This window comes from Barbus barbus (assembly GCF_936440315.1).
Source record: "Barbus barbus genome assembly, chromosome: 12".
Lineage (NCBI taxonomy): Eukaryota > Metazoa > Chordata > Actinopteri > Cypriniformes > Cyprinidae > Barbus > Barbus barbus.
Window position 1 is genome coordinate 8,583,893 of NC_136740.1, and position 20,295 is coordinate 8,604,187.

General features: G+C 36.7%; 1 protein-coding gene across 1 annotated transcript in view; it reads left to right on the forward strand.

The window, feature by feature from the left end:
* Window positions 1–19,751, forward strand: part of LOC306877488 (triple functional domain protein-like) — a gene marked incomplete at its 5' end in the record, with an annotated part of 158,405 nt that extends 138,654 nt beyond the window's left edge. The window contains 23 exons of the mRNA XM_079429257.1: window positions 155–438; window positions 1,255–1,425; window positions 3,306–3,401; window positions 3,491–3,639; window positions 4,473–4,539; window positions 4,787–4,890; window positions 4,993–5,062; window positions 6,747–6,836; window positions 6,947–7,039; window positions 7,188–7,238; window positions 7,647–7,724; window positions 7,937–8,128; window positions 8,219–8,399; window positions 9,074–9,699; window positions 10,977–11,224; window positions 12,183–12,321; window positions 12,444–12,471; window positions 12,583–12,748; window positions 14,618–14,739; window positions 14,821–14,893; window positions 14,985–15,185; window positions 15,310–15,448; window positions 17,486–19,751. Of these exons, the coding sequence (XP_079285383.1) occupies window positions 155–438; window positions 1,255–1,425; window positions 3,306–3,401; window positions 3,491–3,639; window positions 4,473–4,539; window positions 4,787–4,890; window positions 4,993–5,062; window positions 6,747–6,836; window positions 6,947–7,039; window positions 7,188–7,238; window positions 7,647–7,724; window positions 7,937–8,128; window positions 8,219–8,399; window positions 9,074–9,699; window positions 10,977–11,224; window positions 12,183–12,321; window positions 12,444–12,471; window positions 12,583–12,748; window positions 14,618–14,739; window positions 14,821–14,893; window positions 14,985–15,185; window positions 15,310–15,448; window positions 17,486–18,031 (3,914 nt within the window). The 3' untranslated portion in view covers window positions 18,032–19,751. The remainder of the gene's footprint in view (window positions 1–154; window positions 439–1,254; window positions 1,426–3,305; window positions 3,402–3,490; window positions 3,640–4,472; window positions 4,540–4,786; window positions 4,891–4,992; window positions 5,063–6,746; window positions 6,837–6,946; window positions 7,040–7,187; window positions 7,239–7,646; window positions 7,725–7,936; window positions 8,129–8,218; window positions 8,400–9,073; window positions 9,700–10,976; window positions 11,225–12,182; window positions 12,322–12,443; window positions 12,472–12,582; window positions 12,749–14,617; window positions 14,740–14,820; window positions 14,894–14,984; window positions 15,186–15,309; window positions 15,449–17,485) is intronic.
* Window positions 19,752–20,295: the final 544 nt, after the last annotated feature.

Consider the following 20,295-nt stretch of genomic DNA (forward strand, 5'->3'; position numbering starts at 1 on the left):
ACCATGTTGTTGATTAATTGTTTATGTTTGATTGGCAGATTATTGATTGGTTGTTGATTAATGATTTGTATGACTGTGCAGCTATGAACTCAGGCCCAGCAAGACATGTAAACACCACTTCTTTCTCTCTCTCTCTCTCCCTCTTTCTTTTAAGACACGCTCTCAGTCTCCAGTAATGAAGGAGGACTTTTGGGCAGTGCCACTCTGCAACCGAGTCATTTGCAGAGCTCTCCTGGACCCAAACGGCCCGGAAATACTCTGCGCAAGTGGCTGACCAGCCCTGTCAGACGGCTCAGCAGTGGTAAAGCAGACGGCCATGTGAAGAAACTTTCACACAAGCACAAGAAGAGTCGAGATGTCCGCAAGAACGCAGACGCCGGCTCACAGAAAGACTCAGATGACAGTGCCGCCACACCACAAGATGAGACCATAGAGGAGGTTGGTGACAGAAAACAATAAAGTAACATCCTTTTTGGTTTAACACACAGATTTTGTTCAGGTTTATTAGCTTGATTAATGCAGTCAGTTAAAAATATCTGCAGTGAATTGTATATAAATTAATGGATTCTGAAATTGTATTTGAGCATGTACTGTATATGTGCAACTATTTATAGTTTGGAGTCATAATAAATAAGGAATAATAGACGACGGGCCGTTGAATTATTAGAAAAATAATGCACACCTGAGGTGGTGATGCGGCCACAACGCGAAGCGGAGTACAATAAAATAGAAAACAGTTATTTTTAATTGTAATGATATTTCACTTTTTTTGTATTTTTGTAAAAAAAAAAAAGATAATTATGAAAAAATGACACGGAAAACAAAAAATAAACTTTAAAACTACTTTTTAATGAATGAATTTTATGTTAGACAATTATCTAACACATCTAATAAATAAATAATAAAAAAAACACTGGATTTTTGGCATAAAAAAGTAATGGGACTTAAGTTTACAGTATTAATTAAAAGTGCCTAAAAGAGCCCTATTGCAACAGTGAAAATGGTTAAAACAGCTCCCAGACGAGTAAATAGATATGGTAGTTAGTTGCCATTCATTTCCTGGTAAATGTAGAGTTCTGTCTGTTTTTTATGTGTATGATTTGTAAGTGTTATTCATGTCTTGTGCTTTCCAGTGTAGAGCTGTTATAAATACAGTGCAACTCTTCCACTGGAGCTATGTTCTACAGCTGCTGATCTGTTTCATAGCTTAACAATGTTTATCTCTCTTTATTTATTCCTCTCTGTTTCTCACAGAGGATGAGAAATGAGGGACTGAGCAGTGGCACTCTGTCTAAGTCTTCCTCTTCGGGGATGCAGAGCTGTGGTGAGGAGGAAGGGGAGGAAGGGCCTGACTCGGTTCCCCTGCCTCCCCCTATGGCCATCCAACAGCACAGCCTTCTGCATCAGGACTCCCAGGAGGACAAGGTAAATACCAGTCACCAGAATATAACTTTGTGGAAGCATTTTTTAAAATCATTATTGATTTGTTTTGAGATTTTATTACTGCTTTAAAAATGCTGATATAGACCGAATAATAAACAGATTTTCTTAAAGTCAACATGAAATCAGACCCTGTATGTTGTTATAACATATTCCTGCTCTTATCGTGCACATATTCTCTTGAGGGTGAACTTGACCTTCAGTGTCCATGTCCTGGTCAAAAAGACCCACAAAGGCACATGCAAGCACTATTATAGGGAGAACACAGTCTTCCACAATCAACTCCAAATTTGTATTCAAGTCTATCAACGATTTCTAGTATGGAATGCCCACTTTTAGTGATGTAATCATTACCTTACATTTCCTTAGGAACTGTGTTACGAAGAAAAAAATTACATTGTGGACGTAAAATCTGTTGTAAATATTGTTTCATGCTGACTTCATGTTGACCCCATGATGATCGTTTAGAAGGTCCTCTGATAGGCCTTTCTAACTGCTGTCTGTTTTCTCTTTGTTTCTTAATGTTCTCCAGCATTATGTTGATTTCTGTTCTGCCTCTGTTTTGTCTCAGTTTCCTTATCTCTCTATGTAGTCTTCTCTCCTCCAGCTTTCTCCTCCTCTTTCCTTTTTTGCAGTATTTTTTTCTACTTTTATACCTCATCCTCGCTGTATATTGTCCTTCTTGTCCATTGATTTATTTGAATACTCCACATGTCCTCAGTTTTGCTTTACCAGAACTTATTGAGGCAGATTTTTGAACTTCTGACTGTATAGACCGACAAAGCCCTTGACCTTGTCCGTGACCTTTAATGTGTCCCTTAATTGAGTATTCAGGAGTACGTACAATCACATGCAGTGGGCCATGTGTGCACTTACTCTTCACCCAAAACAACCTAAATCTTCCAAACCAAAGTTCCTACTTCCATTCCCCCTATATATGCCCCTACCACTCTGAAATCAGCCCCTGATTGGCTGGTGAATACAGAAACCCATTGCCATATTTGGACTGGAATGTTTCAGCCTTCATTGTAAGAACACTACTATGGTGAGCATCATTGCAGATTCACATAATAAATAAAAATATGGAAGTCTTTAGACTTTGTGGTTCATTTTTCAACACTGGATCCAAGTGCTAATTACTGATTAGTCATTCAACTATGTAGCCATAACCGGAAAAAGGTGTCACACTTCTTAATGGACTAGGCCTCATGAAAAAAAGACATACTGGGCATTTAACATACAAATTATATCACTGAATTTAACACTAAACAAAAAAATGGTGTAAACCTAAAAAGAGTTTTGTTTGGTTTTGTTTGTTTTATGTTTGTTTTTTTGTTTTGTTTGGTTGTTTTGTTTTTGGGGTTTTTGTTTTGTTTGGTTTTTTGGGGTTTGGATTTTGTTTTGTTTGGTTTTGTTGTTTTGTTTGGTTTTTGGGGGTTTGGATTTTGTTTTGTTTGGTTTTGTTGTTTTGTTTGGTTTTTGGGGGTTTGGATTTTGTTTTGTTTGGTTTTGTTGTTTTGTTTGGTTTTTGGGGGTTTGGATTTTGTTTTGTTTGGTTTTGTTGTTTTGTTTGGTTTTTGGGGGTTTGGATTTTGTTGTGTTTGGTTTTGTTGTTTTGTTTGGTTTTTGGGGGTTTGGATTTTGTTTGGTTTGGTTTTGTTGTTTTGTTTGGGTTTTGGGGGTTTGGATTTTGTTTGGTTTGGTTTTGTTGTTTTGTTTGGGTTTTGGGGGGGGGGTTGTTTTGTTTTATTATTCATGTTTTAGGGTTTTTGTTCTGTTTTGTCTTGTTTTTTATTTAATTTGAGAGTCCTATTTTATTTAGATTCTAAACATTCATACTTGTTTTTCTTTCTTTTTTTTTGTAGGCTACCTCCCGTCTGTCTGGACGTCCCAGCAGCACAGAGACACCGAGTGCAGCTGAACTGGTCAGTGCCATTGAGGAACTCGTCAAGAGCAAAATGGTAAGAGATCACAGATGTGTAGGAAATCGCTGCATGAGTCCATTATTTCACATTGAATGTTTTTGTATTGTCCACTTTTTATTTCTCAGAGTCTGGAGGACAGGCCTAGTTCTCTCCCTGTTGAACGAGGAGATAGCAGTAGTCCTTCCTTCATCCCATCGGATAACTCCTTCCTGTCTTCCTCCTCTCCCATCGACGAGATGGACGAACGCAAGACTGGCATCCTCAAGAGAAGACAGTGTGTTTCTCTCTTATTTATAAGTATTTGTATATTAGCTCTCTAAAAATCTAGTAGTTATAAGGCCACACCAAAATTAAATCTCTTGTGTGGAATGTTTTAGTGACTGACTTGACAAACATAAATTATGTCAGAGCTTCCAAGCATCTGTCAACACAAGTGTCAGTGTTTTTATCTCTACACAAAAAGTGTTGCAGGTCGCAGAGGTTCAGAGAGGTATCACAAAGGTTTTTAGGTAGCTGGAATGATACTTAAATGGCCAAATAGCAAAAGAAGACAAAAGAGGGAAGTTTAGAACAGAAAAGAGTCATACTGACTATTTGATACATTGTAGATTGTAAAAATAACTCTTCATATGTGACTCTTTTCATGACACCTTACTGTCTTGGAATTCTCTTGGTTAATTTAACTGATTCAAAACAGGTACAGGATCGTGTAGCATATTGTTTATACATTACGATATGACACCCGAATTGTCTCATAATTATTGTTTGCTTTAAAAGGTCAGAAGCAAACTGGGTCAAAGCTGAAATAGTTTGGACGTTGAGCTTCTCATTTATAAAGCTTTACATTCAGTTCCGTTAGCTTCAAGGTTCATTATATAGAGATCAATGCATTGAGGAACACTGACGTGAAAAGGCACGCAGACAGCACTTGTTCCTAGTACTATAATAAGCATAAAAAATGTGAAGCACACTCAAATATCGGGTACTTTTTAATATTTTTACAGATAGATTTTTATACTAAACAAAATATGTTTCTTTTGACTCTGCCTGCCATCTTGAATTGTTCTTTGAGTTGTATGTGAATGTGTTTTTCTCTTTCATTTTCAGCTATGTACTGCTGGAACTGGCAGAGACAGAGAGAGACTATGTGAGAGACCTTGGTGCAGTCGTGGAGGTGGGCTTATATTCAGTTCTTTTAACAAAAACCGCAGTGAGATCACTATGGTGACCGCATGTAACTGAACACATTCATTCAAGTAATCATAATTGGCTGCTGCTGTCAGGGTTTAGTTTTGTTTGAACAGTAGTCTATCCATTTATTGAGGAGTTACACAACTGTTGAATGGTCGACGAGTAAGATCACGTTTTATGTGTTGCTGTCTCCATATGGTAACCGTACTGATGTGTTCTGGCACCTGCAGGGCTACATGAGCAGGATGAAGGAGGAGGGTGTACCCGACGACATGAAGGGCAAAGATAAGATCGTCTTTGGAAACATTCACCAGATTTATGACTGGCATAAAGAGTATGTGAAAATGACACACTTAAGATTCTCATTCTCGTAAAAACCACCAAGACCCCCTACTTTCATTTCCTGTCATTAATGTTGCATCTCTCATCTTTGCAGCTTCTTTCTTGGTGAACTAGAGAAGTGCTTGGAAGACCCAGATAGGCTGGCACACCTGTTTATAAGACAGGTATGACATGATTCATTGTGGGGTTTCAACAAATACCATTAAATTAAATGGATATTCTCGCCTCAAACTTATATCATGTTGCTGTGTCAGTCTGGTTGGGGTGTTACAGTGTCTACACTTTTAGGATGAATCAACTTATGAATTACATACAGTTGTTTTTCTTTATATTTATCTGAGATGAGAATATTTTACTCCCAAAAAATGGCACACTTCACCTTTAAGCCATAAAAGCAGTGAATGCAGTCACAGCTAAAAGAAAAAAAGCTGTGAGGGACAAAATAAAAATTTTGAACAATCTCAGTCTCCGTGTTTTGAAACAATGACAATGTTTTGAAAAATGTGTCATTGTTTTTGTTGTTTTATTTTGTTTTGATTTTATGTGAACTATATTATATATAACCCAACAATATATTTAGAGTTGGATATATGGTACATCCTACCTTACAAGTGCTGGGTAGATTGCTTAGGATTTGTAGTCCATTACTGATTACAAATTATATTATTAAAATTGTACTTGGATAATCAATTTCATTCTTTGTTCATCATGAAATGCATTAAACATTACATTACAGTGGGGTTTTCCAAGCTGTAAGTGGTAGGTAGAAAGGAAATAAAATGAAATTGGGGTAAATAAATAAATTCTGAATAATTTACTGCTATTGTGTGAATAATGTTTAATAATGTAATCCATAAAAATAACTCATCTGTAATCTGATTATGAACATATTTAAACTAACGCTGTCAAACGATTAATCGCGATTAATCGCATCCAAAATAAAAGTTTTTATTTACATTATATATTTGTGCACTTGTATATTTATTATGTATATATATAGACACACACATGCAGTATATATTTACATGTATATATTTATATTCATACAATTTATATTATATATAAATATATTATAAAAACATAATTTTCTTAAATATATACATGCATGTGTGTGTATTTGTCTATACATAATAAATATACAAGTGCACAGACATATACTGTATTTTATGTAAACAAAAACTAATCGTTTGACAGCACTATTTTAAACATAATATAATCTAATTACAAGTAATTCATTTTTGGAATCCAATTACATGTAATCAGTTACGACCCAGCATTAATTTGCTACATATACTCACTTGAAGCAATATATACTATATAGCAAAATTTGGTTGCAAAATTAACTATATTATCTGACAGCTTTTTACATACAGTAAAGTTGGATATATAAGTATGTTTATTTTATCCTCATACTGCATATACGATAACTATATTATCAACCAGCTCTAATCTGATAATAAAGATATTAAAATATTATAAACATTAACATCAGGATTTTTCTGTAAAGCCTCTTTGCAACATTGTGTAATGCGTAATTTTTTTCAAAATACCCTCTTTTGGTTTCAACAGAATAAAAACAGGCATGCATGTTTAGATTGTCATGAGGGTAAAAAAATAATGACAGAATTTTAAATGATGACAGAATTTTAATTTTTGCGTGAACTTTTCCTGCCATGCCATACGTGTAGTAAAAGTAAGTGGTCAATACGTGTTGAATATGCAATAACTGAATCATAGCTGTTAGTACATTATATATTTTAGCATAACTGGAAAGCTATCTATCTTTTTTTTTTCTTACTTGATGAGTAATTTTGGCCTTCTTTGTATGAAATTCTGTTTTGGCTACAGGAACGAAGACTGCACATGTACATTGTGTACTGCCAAAATAAGCCCAAATCAGAGCACATTGTTTCAGAGTACATCGACACGTATTTTGAGGTAAGACTCAAGTCACTGCCTACATCCTCCCTGACATTTAAACATGAGTCATAAAAAGTAAGACAGACTCATAACTGCATTCTCTCATCTTTTCTTTATATCTTCATCAGGATTTAAAACAAAGGTTGGGCCACAGGCTACAGATCACAGATCTACTGATTAAACCAGTGCAGCGGATCATGAAATACCAGCTTCTGCTGAAGGTCAGGCAGTGAAATTGCTGTAGCAATGTAGTCATTCCTTCCAGGACTACTGACCCATCTTTATGTAAAGAATAGATGTAGAGAAAAGATCATTATCTTTCAACATAAATGCATGTTTCTCATCGTTGTTCTGGTTGCTTTATTTTAGGATTTTCTCAAATTCTCCAAAAAGGCTGGTTTGGACACTGTAGAATTAGAGGTAAGGGTATTTGTTAATGGGCTAGTACTTAACTTTGACACACAACTCATCCAGCACCATTTATGCTACAAATATAAATGATACTGTACCTCAAATCATGCAGCCTGTTAAGGAAAAATTTTGCTATCTGACATTTCTAAACAATCAGTAATCGGTCTGATTTTAAATCAATTTATGACTAGGAGATGATAAAACATAAATAATATTACAACTGTAACCATATCTACACCCCAGAATATCAGAGAAATGAAGGTGGGAATCTTTGACTTGGGCTATAGTAAACCACACACAGTAGCAACACCGTAGTAACCACCCACAACACCTTTGTGTTACGGTGGCAAATTTTACACAGGCAAACACCAGTCACATGTAAAAATCTAGTTCTAAACTACATATGCTCTCTCACAGAAAGCAGTAGAGGTGATGTGTGTTGTTCCAAAACGCTGCAATGACATGATGAATGTTGGACGCCTCCAAGGATTTGATGTAAGATGCATTTCTCTTACTTTATTTGCAAAAGTTTGTGAGTGTGTAGGTGGAAAGCTAAAATCTTTCTTTTTTTCCACATCAAAACTAATCAAACCAAATATGACAGTGAATTTTTGTCATTTTATGGAAAGAGTTTAGATAATTATTCACACTCCGAGCAAATAAAACAGAGGACTAAGCATTGTTTATTTTGTTATTTCTGCTTTTAGGGTAAAATTGTAGCCCAAGGAAGACTGCTTCTCCAGGACACCTTCATGGTCTCCGACCAGGATGGTGGTCTCCTTTCCCGCATGAAAGAGAGGCGTGTCTTTCTCTTCGAACAGATAGTTATATTCAGTGAACCTCTGGATAAAAAGAAAGGCTTCTCTATGCCGGGATATCTGTTTAAGAACAGCATAAAGGTATGTAGACAGAATGACTTCTGTAGAAAACACTGTGCTCAGTATAGCAAGTAAAAACATTTATCTCTTGTCTCTCTCTCTGTTCTGCAGGTCAGTTGGTTGGGTCTGGAAGAGAGTCCTGACAATGACCCTTGTAAGTTTATTTTGACCTCAAGGTCATCCACTGGCAGTACAGAGCACTATGTCCTCCATTCCTCCAACCGGGCGGTTTCCCTGGCTTGGATCCAGCAGATCAGCAGCATCCTGGAGAACCAGAGAAACTTCCTCAATGGTAATTTTTTTAATTTAAATTTCTAAATTAAAAAAAAAAAAATAAAAAAAAAAATATATGTATCTGTTGCCCAAAACGTAATAGGTTTAAAGCCCCACAATCTATGAACAACCACCAAGTAATTGGCTAGACCTCATGCTTCTCCAGTGGGATTCCCCACATAATATATGTTGCATTACATAAGGAGTGTCCAATCCTGCTCTTGAAGGGCCAAAGGTTTAGCTCCAACCTGCGCCAACACAAGTTTCTTGTAATACTGAAGACATTGATTAGCTGGTTTAAATATGTTTAATAAAGATTAGAGATAAATAGCAGAATAGTGGCCCCCCCTGGAGGAGGATAGGACACCCCTGATTTAAATAAAATGCTAAATGATTAATTAATTCTAAGATAATAGTTATGGATTGGGATTTGAAGAAAATACTGCAGGAATAGGGCAGCTAAGGTCAACTAGTTTTTCAACAACTGATAGCGTGATTAGTGCTGCCAGCTAGATTAAACAGTAAGACAACATAGAACTGCGTTACAATTTTTTTTAACATACTCTTTTCAAAATATGTTGTTCATAGCTTTACTCTTTCACTTGATGATAATGCATCCACCTAAGAAAATGTCTTTTATGACTGGGTTATATTATAAACAGTAACATCACTTGCCTATTGTTGTCTTCTCAGCACTGACTTCACCCATTGAATACCAACGGAATCATGTTGGGGCAAGCGGTCTGGGTGGACCCAGCAGCAGTGGACTTCCGGGGGGTAGCAGCAGCTCTGTCATGGGTCCCAGCTGTGGCTCTCGGTCCCGAGCTTCCCGAATCCCTCAACCTTCTTCTCGTCTCCCACAGCCCGTGCAGCACCACCACACCCCCGCCCCAGATGACCGCACTTCAGGTACGTGTCCTCTTCCTGACCAGGACCTAAACGGTGGGGTCCCTAGGATGCGGGTCCTGGAGAGCCCTTTGAAGGAGCTACGCGAGGAAGCCCAATCAGGGACACCCATTCCAAGAGCCACAGTTGCACCCCTTTCTCTCACCCTAACAAAGCCCCGTCTCAGAGTCCCCTCGCCCAATCTCTCCCCTTTGAACCCTCAGAACTTTACAGTCCAGAAGGGCTCCCCGTTTTGGGCCTCAATGCCAGTCTCGCCTACTGGCAGGCCTGGCTCTTACACAGAGCAGAGTGACACGTTGAGTCGCAACCAGTGTCAGACTCGCAGGCACTCCACCCACAGTAAGGAGTTGGACCGCATCAGTACTTGCTCCTCCACCAGTGAGCAGTCCCTGCATTCCACTCACAGCAATGGGGTAAGAGCCAAACTCTAGCTCCTGGCTTCAGTGAGGCCTAGTCCTGCTTCACCTCCACCTCCGGCTTCATACTAACCCGGGCCGCTGGGGTATATGTGCGTTGACCTGGAACTAAAAGAGGATTCTCACAGGCTTTTGTGGAAATTAACTGACCTGGTTTGAATTTGCTGAGCAACTAACAACGTACACTGTTAACCAGGATAACTCTTTGAGAGTTTCTCAGAAACTCTGTACATCCGTTGACTGTTTCTGCTGATTCTATTGCTCTGAACTAGCAGGATGTTCTTTGCCTAACTGCCTGAGAAGACCTAATATGCAAGCATTGGGAGCACGTAAACCACAGCCAACTAACAATTACTAACTTTATCTTTTTAACCTGCTTACAGCTTTTTTAACAGATTTCAAAAATAATTTTTGAGATAATACATTTAAAAATATATTGGTGTCAAAGGCCGCATAAAACCCTGTGCTGATTTGTTTACTACTGACAAATGAATTTGGAGTGAGACATATCAAGGGACTTTTCCTTTTCTTTTAAAATAGCAAATAGGTTTTATTTGCATTAGAAGCAACTATGAAGCATAGGGGTGTTAGGGGAATACCCCTATGCTCTCATCCTAGAGAGCATTTTATTGGGTATACACACATGAGTGCCTCAGTATATTTCGTCTGTTTCCCGGAAGAGAAAAATTGTACATTGTCAACTTTCAGCAGTCCACTTGCATATAGATGGTTTTGAAGTTAAAAGACCACATAACTCCAATGTTGATTTCATGGGATCTTTAAGGGTGTTAGATTTCCTCTTTTAACCAACAGTCTTAAGGGGTAATCACACTGAAAGCCATTTGCAGCAACAAAGAGGCCAGAAGTCATTTATTTTTAATGAGAGTAAGCGATTAGAAGCAACATGAGCGATAGAGACTGTTGATGATGCGGCAAACATGTTGTGGTGACTGTCAGTGGGAACATAGACATTTGAGCTCATCCACCTCATGATGTACTTAACCAACAGTACAGTGTCTCTGGACAAGCATCAGCAATTTAACTGTGAACTGTCAGTGTGAATGACTCTTTAGTGTAACTCGGAAGAGGATGTTACTAAAACTAAAACAACTTTCTATTGTAAATCTTTTCCTAGAACTGCTCTCGCTTGCTTTATTCTTGCTCACTAAATATCTTCAACATTCTTCATATGCAAACATTCTTAATCAAAAAAAATTATATATAAATAATATAAAAGTTGCTACTCTGATGTTTTGTTGTGTTTCTGCTTCTAGAGTGAAAGCAGCAGCAGCAGCAGTGTGTCAACCATGTTGGTGACCCAGGACTACGTGGCTCTAAAAGAAGATGAGATCAGCGTGTATCAAGGAGAGGTTGTGCAGATATTGGCCTCTAACCAGCAAAACATGTTTCTAGTTTTCCGTGCCGCCACAGAACAAGGCCCAGCAGCCGAGGGCTGGATCCCCGGCTATGTTTTGGGTCACACCTCCACCATCATTTCCGACTACCCTGATGGAACCCTCAAGTGAGGATTGATTATTAATTGTTAGTGATTATAGACTGACTGATTAGTCACTTCTAGAGTGAAGAAGCACCACACGGGTTGCAATTTTTGTTATTCATACAAGCAACAGATTTCCATATTTTATCCATGTTGCTGTCTTTTGCATGTTAACGTGCCGAAATATACTAGCTGCATCAGAATTAAATAAAATTATTAGTTGGAAAAATGTATTATTATATTATATTATATTGAAAATGGGTGGTTTAAACAGGATACTAAACATAAATGTCAAATGGGACTTGATTTTATTCATTAAGGAATTGATTGAGTTTTGAAAACATTGAAAACAAGATTAAAATTCTGAAGCTTTCTTTGCAATAACTTATATGGCAAAAATATATATCTTTAAGTATATTTGCTAAAATATATTTGCATGAATATATGTTCTACCAATATATTTTTGTGTATTTTTGAAAATATATTTTACAAATATAAATATATTTTAGAGAAAAAAAACAAACATAAAAAGTACATTTTGCATTATATAGTTCCATCCAAGAAAATACAGTCATGTATGTCACAGTTGAAGGAAAACATTTTGTTTTTGTCTATAACACATATGAATATATAGCACATTTCCAATCTTACAGTAACACAGGCTACTGTAAGATTGGAAATGTATTTAGTCCCTAAAATGCCTTTTAAAGTATATTTTGGTATATGAGGGTTTAAACTTAATATTTTTTGGCCATATGGGAATTGACGATTTGTCAAAATGAGATTTGTATTAAGAATGTGTTTTAAGTTTGCAAGTTCATTTAGAGTTAACGTTGACCTTAAATTTAAGCTGTAAGTGTGAAAGCATCCACTTATTATGACTTACTTAGAAGACGCCACCGTTCTTAAAATGGTATTGACTTTTTATTTGTTGTCTAATATTTATAGTCCAGCTGTGAATAGTGCTATATTTGTCATTCAGGAAGTCCTCATCGTGGCACACAGCTCTACGCATCAGACGAAAGTCCGAAAAGAGAGACAAAGACGGCAGGAAAGAGAGCAAAGCAGAGAATGGCTATCGCAAGTCTAGAGATGGATCAGCCAATAAGGTTTCTGTAAAGGTACTGCCTTAACAGTCTAATTATTAATTGTGTAATCATTACTCATTATGCAATTTCATAGTTATGACAATGTTTACATATGAACATTCAACATTACATTATTGCTTATTTAATTTTTGCAGCTTTTGAATCCCAACTACATTTATGATGGTAAGTTAGAATGTTGTTCTTTCGTTCTTGGAAATCTCTCTGCATATATTAAATTGTTGTTGTGTCATAATGAAACAGCCAAATTACTGTAAGTTTCTGATTTGCCGGCAGCAGTTCCCCCGGAGTTCGTGGTCCCCTTGAGTGAGGTGGTGTGCGACAGGGGCGAGAGTGTAACTCTCCGCTGTAAGATCTGTGGGCAGCCCAAAGCCTCGGTCTGTTGGAGAGGGCCTGACCAGAGCACTCTCAGCAATGGGGGAAAATACACACTCACACACAGGTAAAACCAGTACATAGCCATCGCTTTTATATGCCATGTACTTATACAGACTGCAGGGAGCGCTATTGCTTTATGGTTTCCGATCCTGCGATTATTGCGAAGGATGTACAGTCATTTTGCTAGTTTCATAACTGTTTACTGAAAGAAACATTTCCCATGCTAAATATTTCTGTGAAATTGTCTTCATTGACTGCATTTGATCAAATTTGGCTATAGAAACAAACAAATTAATTTTGTTTGACTATTTGTCATTGCTATTGGTTTGACGAACTTATATCTGATTTCCTTTGTGAGCAAAATTCCTAATTACATTTTTGAATGGTAAAATTAAAATTGCTAAACTAGAAAGAAAATAATGGCACACCATAGCGCCAAAAGGAGAAAAATATTTATGCTATTTTCTCACCAAAAGTACTGTTTTGAACCCTGCGGCTATTGATGAAGATCCACATGGCTCAAAACGTTCCTTTTAGAGAGAAGGTATACATTTTTTAGGTAACACTTTATTTTTGTGTCCTTGTTACATGTTACATGTACTTACTATTATAATAACAATAAATTATGCATAATTACATGCAAGGAACATTAAACCAAACCCTAATCCTAAACTTAACCATATGTGACCCTGGACCACAAAGTCTCAAGTCGCTGGGGTATATTTGTAGTAATAGCCAAAAATACATTGTATGGGTCAAAATTATAGATTTTTCTCTCATGCCAAAAATCATTAGGACATTAAATAAAAATCATGTTCCATGAAGATATTTTGTAAATTTCCTACTGTAAATATATCAAAACTTAATTTTTGATTTGTAATATGCATTGCTAAGAACTTCATTTGGACAACTTTAAAGGACATTTTCTAAATATTTCGATTTTTTTTTTTTGCACCCTCAGATTATAGATTTTCAAATAGTTGCATCTCGGCCAAATATTGTCCTATACTCACAAACCATACATCAATGGAAATATTATTTATTCAGCTTTCAGATGATGTGTAAATCTCAATTTAGAAAAATTGACCCTTATGACTGGTTTTGTGGTCCAGGGTCACATATAGTAAGTACATGTAGTTAATTAATATTATACAGTACTTAGATGTATAATTACACTGTAACAAGGACACCTTAAAATAAAGTGTAACCATGTTTGATTTACTGTATGAATATTTTTCTGCTTATGGTGACAACTTTTTCTTCCTTGTTTGTTATGTTTTGTGGTTGAGCACCCTCGTCGTTTTTTTTCATCTGCTGGATGTGCATGCTTTGTTACATTTTTGCTGAAAATTCAAATGCTGTAACAATTTAAGTAAAAAAAAGAATCTAAATTCTTTAAGACTTATTGGTTAAAAATAGATATAGCTTAGTGTAAACAAAAGTTGTACAAATGTAAAAAATACTTGAAGTAAGAATCTAAAAATATATGATAAAAAAATATAGCAAAACATACATTTACAGGATACATTGATGTTAGCTAGTTATTTTCACAAATAAACCCTGACAGGGTGATCAGGACGCCGATGTGAAACACATAAGGGGTTTATTTTCTTGTTGCTTATTACATGGTTATCAAATAAATTAATAAATATACATGAAATATTGATTGAAGTTGAAATATGTCATTTTAATTAAATGATTTGATTCTATGAAAACTAATTAATTTGCTTCTGAGATCAAATTGGCTTGGTACAACAGTCAATATATAGTTTATCTGTCATTATACAACAATGTTTGACCTCTGAATAGAGCAGTTGACCATTCCAATATATTCTAGACTAGAGAACACATTTTTAATAGACTGCTGTACATTTTGTTTTTGTATGTTACAGTTCATACATTTTGCCACCTAATTGTTTAATGCTTTGTTCAGTGAGACAGGGGAAGTGACCCTCCGTATCTCACCTGCCTCTCTGGACGACAGCGGCACCTACACCTGCATCGCTTCTAATGACGTGGGCTCAGTGACATCGTCAGCCTACCTCAGGGTGCTTGGTCAGTCGATTTTCGGTTAACACTGCTCAAAACAAAACGTTTTAATAGTAGTTCATTTACTGACGTTGTTGTTTTTCGTAGGCACGTCTTGTGACGGGATCCTCTGGAAGGATAACTTTGAGTCCCTCTACACTGAAGTCATGGAACTGGGGAGGTATTATACGAATGAAATGTTCTGACATACTGAAACATACTCATCTATCTCTATACACACAGCTAACAGACAGTTTTCTGTCTGTCTGTAGAGGCAGGTTTGCTGTCACTAAGTGGTATGAGCAAAGAGGAAGCAGGCGATCAGTGGCCGCTAAGCTAGTAAATAAGAAGCTAATGCATCGAGAGCAGGTGGTTCAAGAGCTGGGTGTCCTACAGTGTCTTCAGCATCCTCACCTGGTGGGTCTGCTGGACACCTACGAGACCCCAGCCAGTTACGTTCTCATCCTGGAGATGTACGTGGACTTCTCTACTTTATCTGTTACAATATAGTCTCACACATAATGGCAATACAATTGATAATACCATCAGTTCATTTAAGACTGATGGAAAGTGTGTTTTCTCTTTTTTGAACATCAGCGCTGATCAAGGTCGTCTATTGGACTATATTGTTAGCTGGGGGAACCTAACAGAAGAGAAGGTGTCTCTTTATCTACGGGATATTCTAGAAGCTTTACACTACCTTCACACATGCAGGATTGCTCATCTTGACTTGAAGGTGGGTTTTCCCACAATCGATCATTTGTGGAAAAGTAGCACACATATGTAATTATATGTCTTGACTGGTGGTTTTCAACTAGTGGACTGGGACCTATAGGGGGCCTCAGCACATTTCCAAAAGAGGCACAAGATGGCTTTACATGAATTCAGACAAAATGAACTATAAATACACTGGAAAACAAGAAGTTGTTTGTCTCTCTACTTTACACTCAGAAATAACACATTGAATTAAACAAAAGCGTATTCCAATAACCTGTGTTTTATTTACAACTTCAAAAATTTGAAACAGTGTAAACTAACACACCTAAAAACCAAGGCATACTGTATTTCTTACTCAACAACTGTCAAATTTATTTAAGAATCAGGGGATCCTGAATGTCATATTAGTGTAATTTTTAGTCTTGGAAATGATAACAAATATATTTTTTAGTTATGTTGCTCTATGATATTGCATTAGGCAGAAATTTCTGAGAAATTGCTATTTGTGAATTAAAAACCGTACCCTGTAACGAAGTGTAAATTCATTAGTCATAACAAGTGTAAACCCTAAAGAACATTACTTTCCTGAAATGTCTGGTCAGATTTTGTATTTAGTTATTTACATTTTACTGTCTTGTAATTATTTTATATGTATTCATATAGCAGACACTTGAGACATACAGTTGAGCATTATTGAGATGAGACGTGCTAACAGTACGAAGTTTCATACATTGTCTAGAATAGTATAGAGGAGGGATTTAAGAGTTGTTTTTTAAGAGTAAGCAGGATGAAGTAAAGTACGTATATAACTCAAAACAAAAGAGAAATGCTGATTGCTCAGATTGAAACTGCTGCAGGACAGCTCAGCTCTTAAGTGCAAATATATATATATATATCAAGAAATAATTGTTCCTGGTGAGAGTTATCATTTTAAATATAAACAGTAACGCAAATAAATCCTTCCTAGTAGAAATTATTAATCTAAACAATAGAAACAGGGTATTATGCAAATAGGGTTGTAACGATTTAATATGAATCAATGCATAGATCAAATGACAAACAATATGATGTATCAATACAACACATAAAAAAATCTAAATATATCAATAGGATTTACTAGAATACTAGCTTGACATAAAAACAGGATAGATTTTTTCTATAATATATATATTTTTCTATATTATTATTGTTGTTGGTGTTGTTATCTAATATATGAAGTACCTCATTTTGTTGTGTATTAATGGGCTTTGGAGTCAAAAAGGTTGAGATCCACTGATGTAGATTTAGTCATATTTAGAATGTAGTATGCTGAGATGTCTCTATGGGATGTTAGAACAGCATTCTGTAAATGTGTTTACAATGTATAATACTTAGAATATGATGTGATCCTGAACCACAAAACCAGTCATAAGAGTCGATTAAAAAAAAGGTTTGTTAGGATCAGACAATATTTGGCTGAGATACAACTATTTGAAAATCTGGAATCTGAGGGTGCAAAAAAATCTACATATTGAGAAAATCTCCTTTAAAGTTGTCCAAATGAAGTCCTTAGCAATGCATATTACTTATCAAAAATTAAGTTTTGATATATTTACGGTAGGAAATTCACTAAATATCTTCATGGAACACGATCTTTCCTTAATATCCTAAAGGTTTTGGGCATAAAAGTCAAATGGATCATTTTGACCCATACAGTGTATTTTTGGCTATTGCTACAAATATACTCGTGCTACTTAATACTGGTTTTGTGGTCCAGGGTCACATATATTGAAATATATTTTAACATTTATCAGACATTAAAATAGATGCATGATGCATCAGCCAATGTGTTCAGGGAAATAAATAGAAACATTTGCTCATTTAGTTGTATAAATTACTGTTTATATCATTTTTATGAACATATGTAAATATTCATAAGTGATGAATCATCCAATTTACACCCTATAAGCAAACACTGACTAATTGCTTTTATTTTTATACTTTGCCACTCCTAGAGATGTTGTGACGTCTGTGGTAAAAAAATATGTTTGCTATCCCATACTTATGTGTCTTTCAGCCCGAGAATGTATTAATAGAACAAACGTCAACCCAGCCTCTAGTCAAACTGACGGATTTCGGTGATGCTGCACATCTTTCCAACACCCTGTACATCCACCCTCTGCTGGGCAGCCCAGAGTTCTCCGCCCCAGAGCTGGTGCTGGGTGAGCCCGCGGCTCTGGCGTCTGACCTCTGGAGTCTAGGCGTGCTGGCGTACGTGATGCTTAGCGGAGCGTCCCCTTTCCTGGACGAGAGTGTCGAGGAGACCTGCCTCAACATCTGCCGCCTCGACTTCAGCTTCCCGGAGGACTACTTCCGCGGCGTGAGTCCGGCGGCACGGGACTTGGTATGCGTCCTACTCCAAGGCGAGCCATGCAGACGTCCCTCTGCGCAGGTTTGCCTGCGCGAACAGCAATGGCTACAGCCCAACGCAGCCTCTGGAGCAGCTCGCCTCGACACTTCCAGACTCATCTCTTTTATAGAGCGGAGGAAACATCAGAACGACCTGCGACCCGTGGCCAGTTTCCGAGCATTCCTGCGTAGTCGCCTACTTAGCCAGAGCTGAGAGAAAGTGTAGTCCTGCAGTTCTGAGAAGGATATTAAGGAAAGTATAGGTTGCTGATATATGCTGAAATCTCATCCTCATTTTAGAGTCATTCTGAAACAGTTCTGGGTCTCTTTTACTGTAACTGCTGCTGACAAAACTCTGAAGTCCCCTTTTCCAACCCTTCAAAAATCATATCTGCTACATGTACATGTTCTCTCTTTGTATGGACTAAAAAAATGTGAACTAAGAAGGGTTCTTTTGAAGGTTTTTTCCCTGAGCCAGAAAGGTTTAGCATCATGTTCGGACAGTATTTCAATCAGGTTGTTTCAGTGGAGTACTGTCATTTGAATAGCTACATTCAGGAAAGATTACATTTTGTACAAACCATGTATAGAGGAAGCACAGTAAAGATGATATCTTTATCCTGAACGTTTTGGAGAAATAAAAAAGCTTATTTAGAGGGAAGTAAAATCGGTTACACCGTGGCATTCATCTCAAGTTCCATGTTTGGTAAACATACATTCATATTGGAGATCGATCGTAACAAATGAAACGACTTTTAACAGCTGCAACTCTTTCGGACAAGGAGTAAGAGATAAGCTTTTGATTTCAACTCGCATCTGTCTATCAGCCTTATGTTGTAAATTAACCGGACCTGCCTTCATTCATGATCATTTGCAATGTTTCTCATTGGCTGCTCAACTGACCAGTTAGAATACAAGCTGGAAAGCCGCCGAAGGCAGGAAGTGTCGGTAACCACAGCAAATGTGCACTCTTTGTAACTTGTTGAAATGTGCAATGTTGGGGCTTTAACATTTTGCAGCTATTTATAATGATTCGTGTTAAATCGAGTATCCGCGAGTTGAGATATGATGTGTCCGTGGCTCTTTTGCTGAGTTTTCTGTGTTCAGTATTATTTTGTAAGCTTAAGCCTCATTGGTGAAAAATCATTTGTGTCTTTGTCTCACTTTTGATACAACTGTCGTTATTTTGATCGTTATACCAAAGTTACTCCTCATGTACCTAAATGCTTCTTCTTCTCCCAGTTTGGTGGTTCTAAGTTGTAACAATAAGTTATGAATGCAGTTCTGACTCCTGGAGCAGGAGTTTACTTGTATTTATTGAGTCTTGTTCGGTTTTTGTTAATCGAATTGAATTGAAGTAGTGCGTCATATTGTCAGATTATTAGGAATTTTAATTTCCATATCTGCTCATTGTAGCAGTAGTCTGTTAATGTAAGTTTGCATGACTAAATGACAAGAATTATTCTTTGTTTTCAGTTCACGTTGTTTTAAATACAATGAGATGAATCGTTCCCCATGTACTGTTTCCGCTGTACAGGGAGAAAGTATAAAGTGAATTTCCTCCAAATTGTGGGTTGAAGTTTAAGAGGCAAGTTGCAGTGCTCAAATAATCCAAAATAATCAACCCTTATCACTAAAACCTAGTTGCAATTATTGCTGAATATAAAGGAGGTAAATAACATGTTAGTATGATTTTTCATGTTTTATTTAAGTTAGTTACTCATAATGTATAGATGTACAGACACCATAAAAAATACCTGGACGTAGCGACACCCTGTTTTCTACATAACAATGTCATTTTGAATGTTTTTGACTCTATATTAATTTTGCATGTATATTTCTTTGTACAAAAACCATACATGTTTGCACATTCTGTGCTGTACATAAGTTACTTCACCCTCGGTTATTTTTGAGATTAAACATCTGAATTTTATAACTAGTCTCCAGTGTCCTTGTCTATAAAGTGTGTACGGGATTGGAAGAATGTTCTTACAGTAGGTTTATCTGATTTGAGGATTAGCATTTTTACATATTTCCTGTCTGTGTCTCTTGAGGCCTCACCCAGACCTTATGAAAACGGCATCTGCAGGTGCTGTGATCTTAAGATTCCAAATCAGATAAATGACTAATTAAGCTCACCCTGATCTTATCGCAGTGGTGTCGGCATGTGCAACTGTAAGTGCTTTACAGTGAATTGTTTTGCAGAACAAAAAGAATACTAAGAATTCATATGTGCACATTTAGCCAATGTAGCCTTATGAATTTGCACGGTCACATTTTTATTGCAATTATTATGCATGCAGGTTTCCTGTTAATTAAGAAATTGCAGTTAATTCTTGTGAGCATGTAGGCATACCTGTATTTAAAAAAGATGCCTTTACAGAAAAGTTCGTGACTCTGTTTTTGACACGTACATCGTCTGTGGTTGTTTGTCTGATTGTGTGAATATAACTGCTTTGTTCTGTATGAGGAGTGAGT